The sequence below is a fragment of the Oppia nitens genome, unplaced genomic scaffold (genome assembly GCF_028296485.1).
Source record: "Oppia nitens isolate AA-2021 unplaced genomic scaffold, nextdenovo-longstitch-racon4-pilon3 scaffold1_pilon_pilon_pilon, whole genome shotgun sequence".
In the NCBI taxonomy this organism is placed as follows: Eukaryota; Metazoa; Arthropoda; class Arachnida; order Sarcoptiformes; family Oppiidae; genus Oppia; species Oppia nitens.
Window position 1 is genome coordinate 13,544,186 of NW_026533199.1, and position 23,553 is coordinate 13,567,738.

At 17.6% G+C, this 23,553-nt stretch overlaps 2 protein-coding genes across 2 annotated transcripts; both read right to left on the minus strand.

Moving 5' to 3' along the window:
* Positions 1–1,938: 1,938 nt before the first annotated feature.
* LOC128951614 (uncharacterized) lies at positions 1,939–13,153 on the minus strand. Its single transcript, XM_054296862.1, has 3 exons — positions 12,889–13,153; positions 12,198–12,452; positions 1,939–1,976 (listed from the first exon to the last, which is right to left on the minus strand). Exons 1-3 carry the CDS (start codon positions 13,118–13,120, stop codon positions 1,939–1,941), a joined length of 525 nt encoding a protein of 174 aa, XP_054152837.1. The 5' UTR covers positions 13,121–13,153.
* Positions 13,154–17,159: 4,006 nt separating this feature from the next.
* On the minus strand, positions 17,160–18,214 carry LOC128951615 (uncharacterized). The gene is made up of 4 exons (XM_054296863.1): positions 17,990–18,214; positions 17,655–17,930; positions 17,467–17,570; positions 17,160–17,379 (listed from the first exon to the last, which is right to left on the minus strand). Exons 1-4 carry the CDS (start codon positions 18,212–18,214, stop codon positions 17,160–17,162), a joined length of 825 nt encoding a protein of 274 aa, XP_054152838.1.
* Positions 18,215–23,553: the final 5,339 nt, after the last annotated feature.

The window sequence follows — 23,553 nt, forward strand, 5'->3', positions numbered from 1 at the left end:
AAAAAACCTAAAGGTAAACACCTTGTTTTTAAGGAAACTTTATCCAATATTTTGTGTTAAATAGAGTGTTAAAATAATGCACTAAAATGTTATAGAAAAAATTAAATAGTAAACTCCCAGTTTTAATAGTGATTAAATCCTGACTCAATGTGACACACTTTCTCCTCACGTACACTTTAGTATAAATAGAGGTGTCTCTCAGACACCAAAATCAGTTCTCCATTTGGAGTCATACTACGTGTATTACTTTAAAGTGAATTAATAAAAGTATTTGCATATTACTTTGTGTGTGTGTTTACTTTGTCATCGCGAATCAACTGTTTGGACATCTTAAGGGACGCCTTTGGACCTATCCACAACTACGCGGACAGCTAACAACTATTACGTAAGTAAATATTTTTATTATGAGAACTCCGGACCCCGTATCCGTTAACGGACGGCTCTTAGTGTACCTTATAGGCCCACGGTCCTTATAGGCCCACGGTCCTTATAGGCCCACGGTCCTTATAGGCCCACGGTCCTTATAGGCCCACGGTCCTTATAGGCCCACGGTCCTTATAGGCCCACGGTCCTTATAGGCCCACGGTCCTTATAGGCCCACGGTCCTTATAGGCCCACGGTCCTTATAGGCCCACGGTCCTTATAGGCCCACGGTCCTTATAGGCCCACGGTCCTTATAGGCCCACGGTCCTTATAGGCCCACGGTCCTTATAGGCCCACGGTCCTTATAGGCCCACGGTCCTTATAGGCCCACGGTCCTTATAGGCCCACGGTCCTTATAGGCCCACGGTCCTTATAGGCCCACGGTCCTTATAGGCCCACGGTCCTTATAGGCCCACGGTCCTTATAGGCCCACGGTCCTTATAGGCCCACGGTCCTTATAGGCCCACGGTCCTTAAGGCCCACGGTCCTTATAGGCCCACGGTCCTTATAGGCCCACGGTCCTTATAGGCCCACGGTCCTTATAGGCCCACGGTCCTTATAGGCCCACGGTCCTTATAGGCCCACGGTCCTTATAGGCCCACGGTCCTTATAGGCCCACGGTCCTTATAGGCCCACGGTCCTTATAGGCCCACGGTCCTTCCAGGCCCACGGTCCTTCCAGGCCCACGGTCCTTCCAGGCCCACGGTCCTTCCAGGCCCACGGTCCTTCCAGGCCCACGGTCCTTCCAGGCCCACGGTCCTTCCAGGCCCACGGTCCTTCCAGGCCCACGGTCCTTCCAGGCCCACGGTCCTTCCAGGCCTTGTAACCCTATACGGATCCGAAACCCTAGATGGATCTGAATCCCTACACGGATCTGAAACCCTAGACGGGACTGAAACCCTAGACGGATCTGAAACCCTAGACGGATCTGAAACCCTAGACGGGACTGAAACCCTAGACGGATCTGAAACCCTAACGGATCTGAAACCCTAGACGGATCTGAAACCCTAGACGGATCTGAAACCCTAGACGGATCTGAAACCCTAGACGGATCTGAAACCCTAGACGGATCTGAAACCCTACTTGGGTGACAGAGCCTATTTGGGTGACAGAGCCTATTTGGGTGACAGACCCTATTTGGGTGACAGACCCTATTTGGGTGACAGACCCTATTTGGGTGACAGACCCTATTTGGGTGACAGACCCTATTTGGGTGACAGACCCTATTTGGGTGACAGACCCTACTTGGGTGACAGACGCTATTTGGGTGACAGACCCTATTTGGGTGACAGACCCTATTTGGGTGACAGACCCTATTTGGGTGACAGACCCTATTTGGGTGACAGACCCTATTGGGGGACAAAACCTATTTGGGCTAAAGAATTAATTGGTCAGAGTAGAATAAATAGGAAACCGCTCGTTCCTAAGCCACGCATTACTATAAGTTATCACTAAAAGAGTCAAAACCGTAAGGTAAGTGGTGTATTGCCGAGTGTTTGGTTTACATAAGGAAGGTTAGACAAACTTAGATACCCGTAATGTACCCACTTTCCCTACAATATAAAATTTATATAGTAAACAAAATTATAAAATCTAGCTGCTTTTGAATTCATTAATTCAATTATTTAAAAAAAACATTAATTTTTACAATTAAAAATTTTTATTTAAATTTTTTAGTACTGTAATATTTATAGGTAAATTAGTAAATCAATAACAATTTTAACAAATAGAATATTGATTTTTTTAATTATTTAAATTTTAAAACAATTAATTTCTATAAACATAATAAATAATATATTAATTCAACATTTAGAAATAAAATGCTCAATCTTCAGATTAAAATTACTAACATTAATTTATAAAAATTTTTGAAAACATGGTATATAAAAACAAAAATATATTTATAATAATAAATTGTTGACTAATAGACATTAAATAAAACAAACTGTAATTTATATTAAAAATTAATATTTTTATATAATATAAATTCTAAAACTAAATATTTTAGTGGGAAAGAAATAAGAGAAAATTTTTAATTTAAATTATTTATATATAAAATTAAAGATTAATTATTACTAATATTTTTATTATTATATTAATATTTATTAATTATTTATTTTTGAAGACAATCTGTTAGTTAAGATTAAAACTAAAGTCGCAAACTGTTGGCACAAATTGATGATTTGATTACATTTTACAATAATATTTATATAATAAAACATTATTGAAAAATTATAAGATTTAAAAAAAAATTATTTTGTATTATTAAATATTTACAAAATCAATATTCTATACAATATTCTATAATTAAAAATAAAACACATTAAAATTATTTTTGTTAAATTATTAATAAATTGTGTAAATTTAACTTTTACTATAATATTAACAGTATAAAAATAAACAGTAATCTAATTCAATTTTTATTAATTTTAGCTTAATATAATTTATTTTTAAAAATTTTGAGTTTTGAATTTTGATATGGTTTTATTATATAATTTATTAATTATAATATAATTTTTTAATAAAAATAAATTTTGAAATAATTTTTAATCGTTCAATTGAAATCTAATTATATGAATTTAATTTATTATAAAGTTTTTTAAAGTTTACAGTTTATTTATTTTCCGTTTTTGAATTAAATTAATTATAAGTTAATAATATTTTTTATTTTTTATGTTGTGTAGTGTATATTATATTTAAAATAAAATCTAATTATTTAAATCACTAAAAAATTTATTATTAATATAATTAATTACAATAAAAAAATAATATATATTATATATATATATATATATTGTTATATATTATTATTTAGTTTATTTTAATAATTATTTGTAAAAAGTTAATAATACAATACAAATTTAATTTGTATTTTTTCCTCTATCTAATATTTTATTAAAAATAAGTAAAATATCTAATATCTAATAAAATATTAAATTAATGCTACAGTTTTCCATAAAAATTTAATATTTACTAAAATCATGAAATTTACATTTAAAAAACTTTATCTGAACTTTAAAAATTATAATTTAAAAAACAAAATATTAAATAAATTTTGTTTTTTTTAATTATATTAAAAAATTATGTTATTTATTAGTTATTAATATTTTTTATTTATTATGTTGTGAATTAAAATCTAATCAATATGTTAATTGAAATACAAATATAATTAAATAAATAATAATATATTTTAATAGTATATTAAAGTTATAGTATTGAATTATTCATATATTTAATTTTAATAATATTTAATAATAATAATATATAGATAGATTTTTTTTACTATATTATAAAACAATTTTGCTTGTCTAATATTTTTTCAATAAAATTTACTAAAAGTTTTAATAATTATTTTTTTTGATGACAATCTTTTAGTTAAAATAAATTAAACGTAGAAACAATAGTCTATATTATTAATTTGATAACATTTTCAATATTTTTTTTTTAAAATATGGCTGAATGGCCTCTAAACTATAATTTTGAATTTTTGTTAATTTAAAATTATTCAATTAGCTATTTATGTACAATATACAGCTTTATGATTTATTTTAAATTAATTATTTAAATTAAATCAAAATTTTATTATTAAGTAATCATTTAAATCAATATTATAAAAAAAATAATTACAATTAATCAATAATCTTAATGTTTATAATATTATTTTCAACAACAAGATTTTTATAAATTGTTATTAATAGTTTTAAAATAATAAACTAAAAATTTTATAATTGTGTCAGAAAAGTATAAAATATTAAATAAGAATGATAAGATTTAAAAAATTAATTTTATTTTGCTTAAAGTATATTACATTATATAATAAAAATAAATGACATAAATATTATTTTTTATTTATAACAAAATTTGATTTCATTTTCTAAAATAATTAGTTAATTCAAAATTATATTAATTTTAAATCTATTAACAGTTAAAAAAATACTGTAAATATAAACTGTAATTTAATTTAATTTAATAATATTTTTAGTTAAATAAAAATTAGTTTAATTAAGACAAACGTTCACCAATTAAAGGTTTTATTTTATATTTTATTAATTGTTATTAAATTAGTATAGCTTATTTAAAATAAATAGATAATCTCTATTGATGATTTGATTACACTTTTAGAATATTTAAAAATATCAACATTCTAGTGTATGCTATAGTTTTAATTTTTATTAATGTTAAATTATTCAATTAATGTAAAATATACAAATATTGATTTTAAAAAAATATTGTTTTATATTATTTGGAAATATTTATAGTCAAATATTATTAGTAAAACTATATAAGTAATTATTTAAATTTTTTATAAAACAAAATAAAACCAAAAAAAAAATATTACTAAATACTTAGATAAAAAAAATACTATAAAGAAATTTATAATATAAATAAAAAATATTGACAGCTATTAATAAACTAATAATAAGTTATTAATTTTCTATTTAAAACAAATAACCAACAAGTTAAATTAAACAACAAAATAATTACAGTAAAAAACAATAATTAAATAAATAAATTTTTTTAAGTTAAATATTAGTATAAATAAATTAATAGTACCCTAGTAAACGAAACTAATTGCTAATAATTACTAAATAATAAAAATTATTAATATATTTAAAAACACAATTACAGTTATTAATAAATTTATTTTTAATTAAAATTTTCAAATTAGTTTACTATTTATACTGGCTAACAAACGTCTATTAAAAATTAACAATTAAATGTATATAATAATAATAAACATGGTATATATTTATAATTACAACTAATATTATAATTTATGTTTTTTAAATATTTATAGTAATAAATTATTAACTAAGAAATTTAATTAAACAATTTATTTCTTGTTGAATAAATAGTAATTTATTTTCAAAATTATTATTTTTTATATAAATTAAATTCTAAAATAATATATTTTAGAATTTACCAAAAGATATTATTTAATTTATATTATTATTTATATTTTAGTAAAATTATTTTATTTAACAAAAAAATGATATCTATGGATAATCTAGTTTATGAACTATTAGTTATTTTTTAAAAAAATATAAATATTATAAAGATATTTAAAAAAATAGAAGCCCAATCATTCTATGATTTATATTTTTATTACTATTAAATTATTCAAAAAACTTGTTATGTAAAATTTACAATTTTTAAAAATTATTATTGTTTCATATTATTTACAAATATTATTTATAAAGCCACTTTATAAATCAATTTAATAAAATAAATTACACTAAATAATTCATATTTTAAACCAATTTGTTTTCTGAAAAATAGTTTTAAAAGTAGTAAAAAGTTTTAAAATAAAAAAAAATACTAAATGTTTATATAAATTATTCAATTTTCACAGAAAAATAATTTCGAAAAATATTTTGTTTAAAAAAATAATTCAAAATAAATAAAAACTGTAAATTTTAATATACAAGATTAAGTAATTATGTATTAATATACTACTATTATAAAATTAATTTAAATATTAGTTAAAATATAATTTGTTTGTTTAATTATATAATTTTTTAGTAAAACTAATATTATAATTGAAATTTTAATTAAATATTAATAGTAATAGATTATTATCTAAGAAATTTTATTATAAAATTTTTTTTAATAAACTAATTTATTTTTTTAAATTATTATTTCTATATAAAGAAAATTCTAAAACAAAATTTATTAGAAATCCTCAAAGAAATCATTTTAATTTATAAAAAAAAATTATAGTTTAGTTATAATATAAAATATTTTAATTAAATTATTTAGTAAACAAAATTATTATAATTTTTTTTTAAAAATTCTATCTAGATTAGTTTATGAAAACTATTTTTAAAAAAATTAAATAATTTAATATATATTATTAATATAAATCAATATAATAGTACAGACAATTAGCATCATTAAAACACATGGTACTAAATTGTGGTACTATCTTAATCGCCCCATCGCCCCATCGCCCCATTGCTCTAACATTAATTACTTAAATATTTTAATTTTTAAAATTATATTTAAATAATTATATATTTTTTATTATTAATATACTTATTATTTAATAAATAGTAAAATTTATTTAAATATTTTTTTGGTAGATTTTAAATAATAAGTATTGTAATTACAATTTTTAACAATAAATAATTTTTTAATTAAAAAATTTTTACTTATATTATTTATTACTAAAATTTGTAACTAAAATATAAATATTTAAATATAATTTTATTAATTTAAAATATATAAGTAATAAATATTGGAGCAATGGGGCGATAAGGCGATTAAGATTGTACCCTAAATTGTATTTAAATATTTGTTAAAATGTTAGAAATTAAATTTTATTAAAATCATATTTAGAATATTTATTCAATTTTATTATAAACATAAATTTAAGTCATATTTTTTTAAACTATTAACTTTTTATATTAAAAAGTTATCCATTACTTAATTATTTTAGTAAAATATTAATGATAAAAATTTAAATAATAACTATTTAAAATATTTGTAAAAATTACTTATCTTTAGTTGGGGAGGCAATCTAATAATTTATTTATCGTTAATTTTATCAATTTGTACTAAAACACAATTAAAAATACAACATCAACAAAAATTTAATTAATATAAAATATGATAAAAATTTTGTTATTTTTAACAAAAATCTAAATTTAAATTATTAATAAAATAAATATTAATCTAATATAATAATGTTTATTATGGTTACAGTTTATTAATAATTATATTTCAAATATCCTAAAGTATTATATATAGAATAAATAAAATATAATAACATATATAGATTTGAATTGATTAATTATAAACTTAAATCTAATTTATTCAAATAATAATTTTTAAAGTTGAAAACAATTAATTATTCTATCATATACAATGAAACTATTTAATTATTAAAAAAAATAAATAATAAACACTATAAAATTTAAATCTATTAATAATTTAATTATTTATTGATTCTAATTTATTATAATAATAGATAATTTTTATGTTAAATATTTGTTACAAATAACTTAATTAATACAATACAAAATTAATTCATGGCCTTCTATTTTTCCTAAATTAAATAAACAATTATATTTTAATAAATATATTCTTATAAATTATATGTTGTTTATTACAGTTTACTAAAGAGATTATTTTTTTTAAAAAATAAATATATTAAATAAAAGATTAAAAATTTAAGCATAAATTTTTATTTATTTTTTGATAATAACTAGAAAATGTGTTGACAATTAATTAATTGATTATATTTAGAAAAAATTTAATTTTAAAAGGCAAGCTCAAAATAAACTTTGAAATTTTATTTGCTTTAAATTAAAAAATTAATTATTTAATAGAAAGAAACTTAATAAAATAAAACAAAAAATTTAAATATATAACTAATTAAATATACGACCAAAACATTTCACACTAAATTTTAAAATAAACTAAACTATTATATAAATCTTTTTTATAATTTTTATATTAACTATTACAGTTTTCTAAATAACAAAAATAAGATAATTTAATAAAAGTGTTTTAAAATTTTTGTTATTTATGTTTAATACTAAAAAGAAATCTAATTATTGCAAAAATAGTAATATTTAATTTATAATTGTGATAATTATAATATGATAATTTATAATATAATACAAATATATATTTTGAAATAAATAGTTATTATTACAACTTAACTAAACTTAATTTTATCAATTTGTACAAAAAAACACAATTAAATAAAAACATCAACAAAAATATAATTAATATAAAATATGAGCAAAAATTATAACGTTAAAGAAATTAAAATTAAAATATTAATAAAAGAAAAATTTATACAATTAATTTCTTATACTTATTTTAAATACTCTAAAAAATATTATTTATATTTAAATAAACTGTAACATATAAAATATTACTTAAAATAATTTATTTAGCAAACAATATTATTATATATAACTTGGGACACTAATATGTTTTAATTTAATTTAAAAATAATAGCAACAAACAATTTAATAAAAAAAACATACCATAAAACTATTTAAATTTAATTTGTATAAAATCTCAATTAAAATAATAATAATGTTGTTTATTTTAATAATAGCTAAAATAAATTTTTAAATAATTGACAATAAATTAATAAAATCATTGATTCAATAGTTATTTTTTAAAAAAAAACTGTACAATCTATTTAAATAATTAAATTAATTAGTTAATATATACTTTATATTAAGTTTTAGTTACAAAACGCATTGATTGAAATATTTTTATTATTTAATTATAATTTAATAAATATATAAATGAAATTTTTTTTAATTAAATTTAGTCACTAATTGTTTTGTTAGCTAATTTGTAGTTTTTATTTAATTAGAAAATTCTAAAATAAATAATTTTTAAATTATTTTTTTTTTGCTGACTTCATGATTAATTATTTTATAAATAACTTTTCTATTGGTATAACATAAATCATTAACAAATTGTAGCAAAAAAAATAAATAATTAAAAAAAATCTATTATATTTACGGTTTACTAACTAATTTAGAAATTTTGGTATAATAAACAACAATAATATTACATTAATAATTAATTTTACAGTTTTTTTTTAAATAAATATATTATCAAAAGAAAATTGTAATTAACTGTAAAATAAATTAAAGATATTATTTTTAAATAAAAACTGTAACTAAAAATATATTCGAATTTTTTAAATAATAATAAAAATATAAGCGATTTGATTACAATATTTTTTTTAAAAATATGAGAAAGTTGTGATAATCTAAAATATTAAAAATTTTATTAATTTTAAATTACTTTTTTTACTTATTTATCTTAAAATACAGTTTTTTTAATTTAAAAAATAATTGCTCTATTGTTTCATAATCTTTGCAATTATTTAAGCAATTTATAATAAAAACTAAATTTTAATGTTTATAATATCATTGATTTTTTATTGCTGATAATAATGAATAAATATATAAATTGCTCAATTTTAAGATTAACATTATTAAAATTAATCAATTAACTTGTAATTTGAATTTTTTGTAATAAAAATTATAATTTTAGTTCAAATTTGTCTTTAACCTAATAAATTACAATTATTATAATTTAATTATTACATAATAGAATTGTATGTTAAAAGTTACAGTTTACTAAATAGTTTATTTATATATTTTTTAAAAATCTAACTTTAAATAAGAGTAAATATAATAATTAATATTAACACTAGATATAAATTTTAGTAATTAACAGTAAAGGAAATATTATTATTTAATTAATTATTAATTACATTGTTTTCTATATTACAAACCCAGTGTTGCAATAATAATAATAATAATAATAATATCTAATTTTAAAAAAATATAATTTACTAAACATTTTAATTATTTATTTGCATAAAATCTATTAAAATTAAGATAAACTAAAATTATTCAATTAACTATTTATGTTCAATAAACAGTATTTAAAAATTTAAAAAAAAAATAAATTATTATTATTTCATAATATTTGCAAATATTTATTATGACATAATTGATCAACTTAGATTTGAAGCATTATTAATTAGATAATTATTAAAATTACATTAAAATAACTACAAATAACACCATCAAAATTAATTAATTTTATTATAATTTTATTTTTATTTGTTAAACTTATTATCAATTCTATAAATATGAAATAAACTTAAATTTTAAATTTAAAATAAATATTATATAAATATAACTTAACTGATTAATTAATTTAATTAAATTTATAGAATAATAATTATAATCATTTAACACAAAATTAATGTTTAATTGATAATTTTTATTACAATATTTGAACAAAATTATGGCAAATATTTCTCTATTCTAAAATAGTTAAATTTTTAATAATTTTAAATTACGTTCTTAAACTATTTATATATAAAATACAGCTTTTTGATTTTTAAAAAAAATCTTATATTTTTTAATAATATTTGCAATTATTTAGACAATTTATTTATTATAAAAACAATAAGCAATTAATTTATAATCAATTTAATTAATTTCAGTGATCTTAATGTTATTATAATATTTTCAACTAATTTGTTTATCTTTTATAATAAATTGTTATTAATAGTTATAAAATAAAAATAACTAAATAATATTTATTTAAATTTTTTAAATGTGTCAGAAATGTATAAAATATTTTATTTTTAAAAATTATTTTGTTTGAATATAGTTAATACAATTGCTAAGAGTATATTACTTTCTATATCAAAAATAAATTAATTAAATAATTTTCATTAAAATAATTAAATTATCACTTATTATAACAAAATAAAATTATCGGTTATACTCATAAATTATTTATTTTACAATAAATCAAAATAACCAAGTGAATTTTTAAAAAAAAATAAATTAGTTTATCAATAGTTCTTTTAGTTTATTACAAGATTTACAGATAATTAGTGATTAAAATTAAATGTGTCATAAAATATGTTTTTTAAAAAATTCTAACTATAAATAAAATTAAATATAATAATAATAATAATAATAATAATAATAATAATAATAATAATACAGTATTAACACTTAATATAAATTTTATTATTAAGTTGATTTTAGTAATTAACAGTAAAAAAATATAGATTTATTTTTAATAAATTATTAATTAAATTTTTTACTATATTATGTTGTGTATTAACATTTAAAATAATATAGTCAAATTATGTATAATAAATTTATTTAATAAATTTTATTTAATTTGAAAAATAAATGCTATTTATAATTCATAGTTTTTTATTTTAAATTTATTGTTGTTGTTGTTAAATGTATTAAAAAAAATATAATTATATTTATTTTTTTGTTAATTACAACTGCAAATTAAATTTATTTTAATTTTTTAAATATCTTTCTTTAATTATTATACTAATTTTAAATTTATAATAAATAATTTTGTAATTAACAAAATCAAAATTTTTTATATATAACTGTTTATTAATATTATAATTAGTAAAGTCTATAATATATTAATTGTAAAATGTTACAGTTATTTAATATAATAAATTTAAAAAAAAAATTAAAATGTATCAAAATTATTTAAACATTAGTCAATTAAAATAAAATAAAAACATAATAGTATTTTAAATTAATTTGTGTATTAAATTAAACAAAATTAAACATTAAATTTAAATTTTTTTAACTTTTAAAATTTATAACTCATACACATACACATACACATACACATACACATACACATACACATACACATACACATACACATACACATACACATACACATACACATACACATACACATACACATACACATACACATACACATACACATACACATACACATACACATACACATACACATACACATACACATACACATACACATACACATACACATACACATACACATACACATACACATACACATACACATACACATACACATACACATACACATACACATACACATACACATACACATACACATACACATACACATACACATACACATACACATACACATACACATACATTTATTCAATTATAATAACTTTAAAACTTTTTTATTTAACTTAAAAAATTATTTTTTGTTTATTATTTAAAAAAAAATTATTAGTTTTTTTTAAAGAATTTGAATTAAATATAAATATATAGATTTTTTTGAAAAAATAAACATTAAATTTACTAATGGTTAAATTTTTGTATCTTTATTGTTCCATTGAAATTTTGGTGTTTTTTTTATTAATTTGGGAATCTATTAATGAAAAAAAATAAAAATTTCAATAAAATAATTATTTATAATAATAATATTATTATTATTATTACCACTATTCCTATCGCAACTACCACCACTCATATGTTGATAGCAACTATTATTATTATTATTATTATTATTATTATTATTTGTACATGTTTGATTATATAGTGCCGGTCCAAATTGTGCAAACTGGTCACAATAGTACAAAGTATTACTTAAACAATTTCCTTTTAGTGTTATCTGGCCATTGATTAGTCTATTGGCTGTATGGCCACAATAGATACCAATATGATTGTTGCATAGAGAATCATGAAGTTTTGTAACTAAAGTTTTTTTAAGTAAAAAAATCAAAATATTTTTTTTTTAAAATTGTTTATCTGTGATAAAATGTATATGTGTGTAAAGTGTGTATATGTAAAGTGTATATGTATAAATTGTATATGTGTAAAGTGTATATGTGTAAATGTATATGTGTAAAGTTTATACGTGTAAAGTATATATGTGTATAGTGTATATATGTAAAGTATATATATTTGTAAAGTGTATATGTATAAATTGTATAAATGTAAAGTGTATATGTGTAAATGTATATGTGTAAAATTTATACGTGTAAAGTATATATGTGTATAGTGTATATGTGTAGAGTTTAGATGTGATAAATGTATATATATATATATATATATATATATGTAAAGTGTATATGTATAAATTGTATATGTGTAAAGTGTATGTGTAAATGTATATGTGTATATACTATACCTTTAGTGGGGCCACTATTACAAATTGCAGTAGTATGACCATTTTTAAAACAAATATTATGATCAGCGCAAGTAGTTTTCTTGGGTACCAAATTTTTCTTATCCCTATACTCTTTAGGATCGCAATAGTAGATAGTATCGCGCCTACAGTTTCCTTTCAATAAATACCGGTCCTCTTTGCGATCAGAATTTTGACCAATTTTATTTGCATCGTACCAACAAAATTGTCCCATATATTCATGACATTGACATGTATCAACTATAAAAAATTTTTTTTTATTAATATTTAATTTTTTTTAATTTTAAAAAATTTTTAAATTTAGCTATAATTTTTTTATTAAAAAAAAAATTTTAAAAAAATTTTACTAACTAAAATTCAAGTTTACGCTTTCCTCTATCAATATGATGATAATGAATTTAATTATTTTAATTATAAATATTTTATATATATATATATATATATATATATATATAGATTATAGATATTAAAAAAAAATTATTTTCATCATAAAAAAAATATTTTAAAAATATAATATTTTAAATACAATTGTTACTACAATTACTTACTGTCTAATTGATTAATTTGATTATAATTAATACCTAAACCATCAATTGAATAACATCTAGCAGAATAGCCAAACTCCTTTGACCAGATTTGTTCGCATCGATTGCATTGTGATTTTTCAATAGCCCTAGTTTTGGGACTATTACTATTTTTTTGTACATTCATATATATTACCCATTAGACATGTTTTACCCAACAAAACTGTTTGACCAGTTGTTTGGACAACAGTATTTTCGATACCCAAACCGCAAAAAGTACCATGATGATTATTGCAATGACACATTGCTAGTCAAAAAAAATATATAAATAAATAAATAAATATTTATCATGATGTTTTAATTAATTAATTAGTTAATTAATTTAATACATTTGTCATATTCATGCACTTTATTGTTGAAGGCTGAGTGTCTATTTTTTCCTTTAAAAAAAATATATGTAAATTTAGTTTATTAATTTATTGTATTATATTAAAAAAAATAATAATATTTTTGCTTAAAGTTTAATTTAAAATTTTTTAATTAAATTTAATTAATTGATAATTCTACCTGTGTGAGTTGTGTCCTCGTTTCTGCTATCTATTATAATATATATATATAATTTTTTTAATATTTAATAGATTTACTTATTAATATTATTTTTTAAAAAATAATCAATTGTAATTTTTCATTTATAATAAGTTATTTAAAAAAATTTTAATATTTAATTACAACTTCACCTTAAAAAAAACTGTATAAATAAATGTTAATTAAAACAAATTTAATTAATTATAATCAGTTAATTAATACTTATTATTTAATAAAATAAAATAGATTTTTCTAAAAAATAATAGTTATTTATAATTATAATAAAATAATATTTAAAAAATTATTTAATTTACCTGCATAATCTTGACGATGTTTATCTAACATTTTTTTGCTTTTTCTACAAAAATATAATCAAAATTAATAGATAATAAATATAATTTGTTATAAAAGTATAAAATAAAAGTATATATTTTACTATTAATTAAAAATTATTAAAAACTAAAAATTAATTACTTTGTTTGTCACTAAGTTGATTACTATTAGAAATAAAATAATTAAATAATATTAAAGAGAATAGAATAATAATTAAATAATTCATTTTTTTAAAATATATTAAAAATTAAAAAACAAATTAATAAATTTTTATTTATTTTTTATATGTATTTTGTTAATCAAATGCTAAACTAAAACTAATGAAAACTAAGAAAAAATTATTAAATATTAAATATGTTTTTTAATGTTTCACAATATAGCTTTTATTAAAATAATTAAATATATTAATAAACTATACATGTATACTATTTATATAAGTTAAAATATTTTATTATATCTATTGCTTATGTGAATTATTTTATTAATATATTTAATAAAAAGTGTTTAAAAAATTAATTCAAACATTTTTAAATACTAATATAATTTTACATATATTTTTCTAATTAAATTAAAACTATTTATGCTATCAAATGTTTAGTGTATAAATTATAAAATTTAATATACATTAATATAATTAATATAAAATATGAAAAAATACAACGTTGTAGAAATTAAAATATTAATAAAATAAAAATTAAGTTAATGTAACAATGTTTATAATAGTTACAGTTTTTTAAATACATATATTTCTAATATCGTTAAAATTTTAATTTAATAAAATAACTATAAATATAATAAATATATAGACTTGAATTGATTAATAATTAAAATTTTAGTTATATCAGATACAATGAAAATATTTGATTATCAAAAAAATAAATAATAAGTTAATTAATTAAAAAAATATTTCAGTAATATTTGTTTAAATCTATTGGACTATTGAAACTAATCGGAAAGTTGTGTTCAGAAACTAGAAATTAGATTAAAATAACAATAAAACTAAACAATTTAATTATAATTTGTTTTGTTTTTGTTTTTGCTAAAATTTATTATTATTACAATTGTATTTAAAAATTAAATTTGTCATATGTATATAGAGACTAAAATTATTATTAAAATTATAAATGTTTAAAATCTATTGTTATTAGTTGCTAATTTTACAGTTTTTTGTATTTATATATATAAACATTTTTTTGAAAAAAAACATTGCATATAATTATAACAATTTATATAACAATTTACTAACTTGTAAGTTTTATATTTTCAAGTATTATTTATTAGATAATTATTAAAATTAAATTAAAATAAATATTAAATTACAAATTAAGCAGATCAATTATAATTTGTTTTTGTTTATTTAAAATTTATTAATATTATTACAATTTTATAAATATAAAAAAATAAAATATTTATTGACAACTTATATACTTTTAATTAATTCATATCAATATACCTTTAAACTTTAAGTTTTATGTTTTTTAATAAATAGTTATACAAATTCATTTAGATAACTTGTTTTATTTTTTAAAAAATAATTATATTTAAAAAATAATAATGAATTATTATAATGAATTAATGAATGAATTAAAAATTGAATTTAGATAAAATATGTGTTTTATTTAAAGTTATTATATTTTTAATTTAGAAAAAATCTAATTTTATTTTTTTTTGTTCTCTAATAAATAATATCTAGACTAATATATATATATAAATAAAATCTTTTGTTCATTATTACAGTTTAATAATAAAAAATAATTTCATATTAGATTATACACAGTAAATATATAGGCAAATATCTCAGTATTAAAACAATCTATTAATTAAAATCAATTATTTTATATTTAAAAACATTATTTATAATATATATATATATAAATTAGAAAACTTATGTAATTATTATTATTATTATTATTTAATCATTCATCAAACAAATATCAAAAATATTTTTTATTTAGTTTTATTGAGTAAAGATTGATTTTTTTTAGTTTAAAATCTCAAATAAATTATTATCTAAAAAATTTAATTTAGAAAAAAAAATAATAAACTGTATATTTACAACTAAAATACATTCATTAAACAATAGATTATCGAAAATTAAAAGTTTTTATTTTTAAATTATGTATATTTAAGTTCAAATATAATAAATATTTTAGTTAAATATTATTTAGTAAACAAAATTATTATAATTATAACATAATAAAAAAATAATTTCTAATATATTAAAACTAAATCGAAAAAATAAATCGGATATTTTGATAATATTATTGCATTTTACAATTTAAAAAAAATATTATCACAAAATAGTGGCTTTACTAAAAATTATTTTTTTTATAAATGTTAAATTATTTAATTAGTAATTTATGTTCAACATACAGTTTAGGATTTTAACAAAAATTTTGTTTATTTTTGTTTGTTGATAATATTTCTAATTATTAAGTCAAATTTATATAATTAAAACTGTAAGTAATTATTTAAATTAATTATTTATCATTTTTTTATTATATAAATCCACTAATTATAAAACAAATAAATAAAAATATATTGTTAGAAAAAATAAAATTAAAAATTTATTATATTTTTTATTAATTGTATATAGCATTTAACTTTATTTTAAATGTTTTTTTAAAAAAAAATTATATTATATTGTAGACACTATATTTCCACAAAATAATAATTTAACTTGAAAAAAATAATTAGTAAATTTAAAAAAAAATGTTTATTGTTTTCAGAATAACATACAGTATATGCTAATTAAAAATAATTATTAAAATTAATTTAATGGTTTTTAATTGCAATAAACAAAATAATACTTTAAAAACCGCCTGAATTGTACATAAGTCCGCCATCGATGACCAGTTGGGCACCGGTTATAAAACTGGCCGATCGGGAGGCCAACCAAATACAAGCATCGGCTATATCCTGGGGCTGACCCAAACGTTTCAATGGTGTAAGGGATATGACTAACTTAATAATTACTTCCCGTTGTTTGTCATCCATACCCGAACCAAGATTAGTAGCTACTGTTCCCGGACTATACAAATATAATTATTAATTAAACAAAAAAAATATTATTTATAAAATAAATTAATTAATTTAAATATATATATATATTAATTACTTGATAGTATTGACCCGTATATTGGGTCCCAATTCAAGTGCCAACACACGGGTCATCATATCTATAGCCGTTTTGGACACTGAATAGGCTAACAATGATTTAGTCTAAAATTAATTAAATAAATAATAATAATTATTAATTATTGGGTTTAGATTATTGTAATTATATATATAAGTTATGATAATAACCGGAGTCATTGATAGTCCACTAGATATGCTGATAATAGTGCCGTTAGTTTTGTTCAAATAGGGAACCGATAGATGACTGAGCTCTACATACGGACGCAGATTAACACTCAATACTCTATCAAATACTGACATAAATTGTTTGTCCGTAACGTTTGAGTAAAGAGCAATACCGGCGTTATTGACCAACACATCCAACTGGCCGTACGTTTTGATTGTCTGATCCAATAGTGACTGCAATTCAGTACTATTGCTAACATCGGCCCTGACTTGTAATGGCTATACATTTGGATTAATAAATTTTATTATAATAATAATTATTATAATATTAAGCAAACCTTTAGTTTTTTAGGCGATAACTGTTGGCATTCATTGGCCACTAATTGGATTTCAGTTTGATTTCGACCAGTGATGACAACAAGTGCATCCAATCGGGCAAACAGTTTGGCAATACCGGCACCGATACCACTACTCGAACCGGTAGTCAATACAACTTTTCCTGAAAAATTTCGTGGATTATTATTATTATTTTCTAGATTAGACAAAATGCTTGCATTAACCATAGCTAATGATAAAGCAATAAAATTAATAACTAATAAATATTTCATTTTTAAAAAAAAATATATTTATGAAACTTTATTAGTGGACTAGTTTATTTTTTTTAAATGTCAAATATTTATAAATTATTTTTTAATTATATTATATTTACTAATTATAATTGACACCATAATTAAATTTTAGATATATTGATAAAAAGTACATTGTACTTTTTAAATGTACTAGTCAATTTATTGATTAGTACAATTATTGATAATAAATTAGTACATTGTTAAATTATTTTATTTATGTCTGAAAAGTTTTTAGCACATTATTTTTTTAAAATAATTGTTTTATTAGTAAAAAAAAGTTATTTTTAAATTAATCTTAAAAAACACAATCAATTTTTTTGAGCAACTTATTTTATATTTACTAAAAATTATTATAAAATATAAATATATATAATTTACGCTTAATTAATTTATTAAATTAAACGCTTGCTATTATTTGGAAATTGATAACAATTTAATCAATTATTATCTAATTTATGATTAATTATATACACAGTTTAATCACAAAATAAATAATCAATTATTTTATTTTCAATTAAAAATAATAGTACATAATCTAGATGTACTAAAAAAATTAAGCAATAATTTTTTTCCACTGCATATAATTACTGAAACAATGAAAATAAAAATAAAATTACATTAAAATTAAAAATACTTATTTGATATAATTTTAAAATATTTATTAAAAAAAATCATTAGTAATTACAGTATTATTATTTAATATGAATAGTAAAATTGTAATTGTTATATTGGCATTAATTGGCCTAGTACAATGTGAACTAGCAACTACATCACTGAAATCTGCTAGCGATAGTCAAATTGTAGTATCACCTAGATCAAATGGTCAAATCAGCGATTCTTTAAGTATAAAACAGTAAATTTATTATTATTATTATTATTAAATCTATATACTTTAATAATAATTTTAATAATTTTTTCCATACTGTTTCAGATTAAATCTAATTATTTTTTAAAAATTAAATATAATGTGTAATAAATATAAAATAAAACTTTAATTTTATCAAAGTTTTAAATATTATTAATCTATAAATTATGAATTAACTAAATTAATAGCTAGTATTAAACAAAATACAGAAAACTGTAATTTAATTTAACTTTTACAATTTTTATAATTTTTAAAAAATAATTAACTAATAATTAGTTTACTAGTTTTGAATAATTTTTTTTATAAAAAAACATTTCTAAAATAATTATATACTAATAGCTTAAAAATATCTTCTGTAATAAATAAATAATTTTTCTAAAAAAAAAATTTATGATTTTCTATAAGTTAAAAATTATTAATTTAAAAATGTCAGGCCTAACTAAAATATTATTTATAATACAATAACATATAGTGTATAGAATAAATAATTTAATTTTTTTTACTGTTTGTCTATTTAAAAATAATATAAATAATTAATTCATAAATACAATAATGATTGAATATATTTTAGTATGAATATAAAGTTATCTAATTTGTATACACAATAAATTAATAAAAAAAATTATAATTAATTATATATATATATTTTTAATATATCTTATAGATTTACATTGAAACAAAAAAAATTCAAAATTACATATTAATTTATTAATTATTTTTTATTTATACAATTTACTCAAGAAACATTTAAATTAAAAATTTTATTTAAAAAAAATCACAAAAAGTTTATATACTGTATATTGATAATAATTATTTTTAATAATTTATTATATATTTTTTATAATTATTTTAAGCAATTATATTTTTTCGATAATTAATTACTGTATAATAATAGTAAATCAAATCACATAAAAATTATTATAATGTTTAAAATTTATATTTTATTTATTATTTATATTGAATAATTAAATATAATAAAATATTACATGTGTTTATATAAAACTAGTTAACAATATTTAATTATTTATATATACCAAAAAAAATCTTTAAATATATTACAATGCAAATTAAATTTTTGATTAAATTACAATAATTGTTATAAAAATAAATATTTAAAAAATAAAAAGTTAATTAATAAGTTTTAAAAAACTGTATTTAATTTTATGTTTAGAATTTTTACCAAAATTTAAGTTAAATAAAATTAAAATTTTAGGTTCTCAAAAGACATACTAACTATAATTATTAGAATTTTTTTTGCTAAAAGTTTATTTAATAAAAGATTAGTAAACAAAAACATTGCATTTGTTTTTTTTAAATAAAACAAAAAAAAATTTCAAAAGTAAATATTAATTATTTAATTTTTATTTATATAATTTACTCAAAAAACATTTAAATTAAAAATTTTATTCTCAAAAAAATCATAAAAAATGTAATCATTTTTTTAAATATGTTATTTAATTTTAAATTAGCTATAACATTGTTGCTTAATATTAAAACAATATATATATGTAAAATATCATATATAGTTTGTATGCTATTTTACAATTATATATATATATATTTTTTAAAAACTGTAATCAATCATTTAATCAAAAATTTATTGAAGTAAAGTTTTAAAATATAAAACTAAATTATGATCTAAATGGCGTTGAAAATGTTTTTTTTTAAATTAAAATTATTTCAAAAAAAGTTTATAATATTTAATTAAATGTTTATTTACAAAATATTTTAATAAATTTGTAATTTCATTGTATTTAACCAACTAATAGTTATACAATATTCAATTTTTAATATTTAATTAAATTTATTTATTAAATATTTAGTAATTTTTATCCTAATATATATTAATAATTCTACATAAAAACTTTCAATTTTTGATTGTAATTTTTTTATCAGTTTAATTTTTATCAATAAAATAAAAACTAATATCTATATTCAATTAGTTATAGATAACAAATTTTACTAACTATTTTAACAATAGTATAGTGTTACTTATTTTTTACTTTATATAAAATAAAACTTGTTTTTCTTTAAAAAAAATGTTTAATTTATTAAATTAATAATATTTAAAAAAATTTATATATCAATTATATATTAAATGTAAAATAATTGTTTTATCAGTAAAAATTAGTTATTTTTAAATTAAACTTTAAACACAATCAGATTTGTATTATATTTGAAAAATTATATTTTAGTATAAATATTAATATATCTAATTTGTATAGACAATGAATTCATAAAAAAATTTTCTAATTATTTATTTTTATTTTTTTTTAATATAAAGTATAGATTTAATTATTAGATTTATTTATTTTTTTTAATTTTAATAATAATCGTTGGGTGACTAAATGAATATATATATATATATATATAGTAATACTGCAAAACTGTAAAATAAACAAAATGTTATTATTTTTTACTAATACATAGGCGTTAATTATCAATAATTTTATGTTAAATGTTTTTTTATTTGATTAAATTATCATATTTGCAAGTTTCAATTTTTTTAAAATTATAGTTAAATTTACAGAAAAAAAAATTAAATTTATATATTTAAAATGTAAACATATTACTAAAATAACTTATTATAAAAAAACGAGATTAATTACAATTATCAGTGTCCATTTGAAAGTATACAATTGAAAAAGTGACCAAGGTGGGGGCAATGTTGTAGATAATTTTGAAAATTAAATAAATAAAATTGTAAGTGGTCATATTTTAATTAATTTTATAATTGTAATCGACTATCATTTTTATTTTTTAAAAAAAAAACAGTTAACTGTAAATTATCTTGTATATATTGTAATACAATTTTTTCAATTTAGTTTTAAATTATTTATAACATTGTTGCTTAATATTAAAACAAAATATAAGTAAAATATCACATTTAGTTTGAATACTATTTTACAATTATTTTTAAAAAAAACTGTAATCAATCATTTAATCAACAATTGAAGTAAAGTTTTATTAATTAATAAAAGTTTAGGATTTAGTTGATGGACAAAATGTATTTTTTTAAATTAAACAAAAAAGTTTATAATAAAATAATTTACAAAAAATATTTATTAAATATATAGTTATTTTTTATACTAATATAATAATAATAATAATAATAATTATACTTTAAAAAATTACTTTTTTGCTTGTAATTTATTTTACCAATTTAATTTTTATCAATAAAATAATAACTAATATCTATATTCAAATAGTTATAGATAATTAATTTTAGTATTTTAACTTTTTTTTTAACAATTTTATAGTATGACTTATTTTTTACATTTATATATAAAATAAAACTTATTTTATAGAAATAATATTTTAAAATTTTTATATCAATTATATATTTAATGTAAAATATATACATTAGTCAAAAATGTTCAATGTATGCAAAACTTTTTCGGCTAATACTGCATAACAATTGTTATCAGTTGTCCGCCACATGTTGTCCTCGTCTACGGTAAGACAGGGTTGACCCGTGAAATCTGCCGTTAGGTTCATAAATGCACCAACAATTAGACTAGCATTTTGTTTGACACTATTCAGGTCAATATTTTCGTAGACACCTATTGTGTAGTTAGTGGATCGGGCCTTGGTAATTTTATCTAAAATGTGACGACCCTAGTTTTTTATGGGGGGTTAAAATAAAAATTAAATATAATTAATTTTTTATAAAAAGTATAGTTTGTAGTTAGTTTAACATAACATGGCTATTAAACATAGTTATACAAAAATTATATATGTATTATAAAGTATATTTTTTTAAAATTTATAGTTAATTTTTAATTAAACTTATATTAGAGTAAAATTAGTAAAATTTAATTCTAAAATGTAACCACTCTATAGTGTGTTGTTTGAAATTTAATAAAAATTATTATTTTTAAAAAAATATTATAAAATATTATATATTAACATAACATAACACATACTATAACATAAACTATTATATATTTAATTAATTAATTTAATTAATAAATATTTTCAAATAAACTTTATACTTAAAAATACAGTATTATTTATTAATTGATAGTTAAAAAAATTAAAATATTTTAAAGGTTTATTAACTTACAGCAGATTTTACAATTTAAAAAAAATATATTATACTAATGATTTTTTTAATTATTTAATTAGTTATTTATGTACAATATACAGTTTTTGATTTTTTAACAAAAATTGATTATTTTTGTTGTTGATAATATTTGTAAATATTTATTCCAAAAATTATATTATTAAAACTGTAAGTAATTATTTAAATCAATTATATATCAAAATTTTTATCATTAATCCTCTAATTATTAATCAAAAAAACAAATAAAATAATTCTATTATTAGAAAAATTAAAATTTAAGACTAATTTATTATTTATTATATATATTAGTTAACTTTACTTACTCAGCTTACATTATATTAT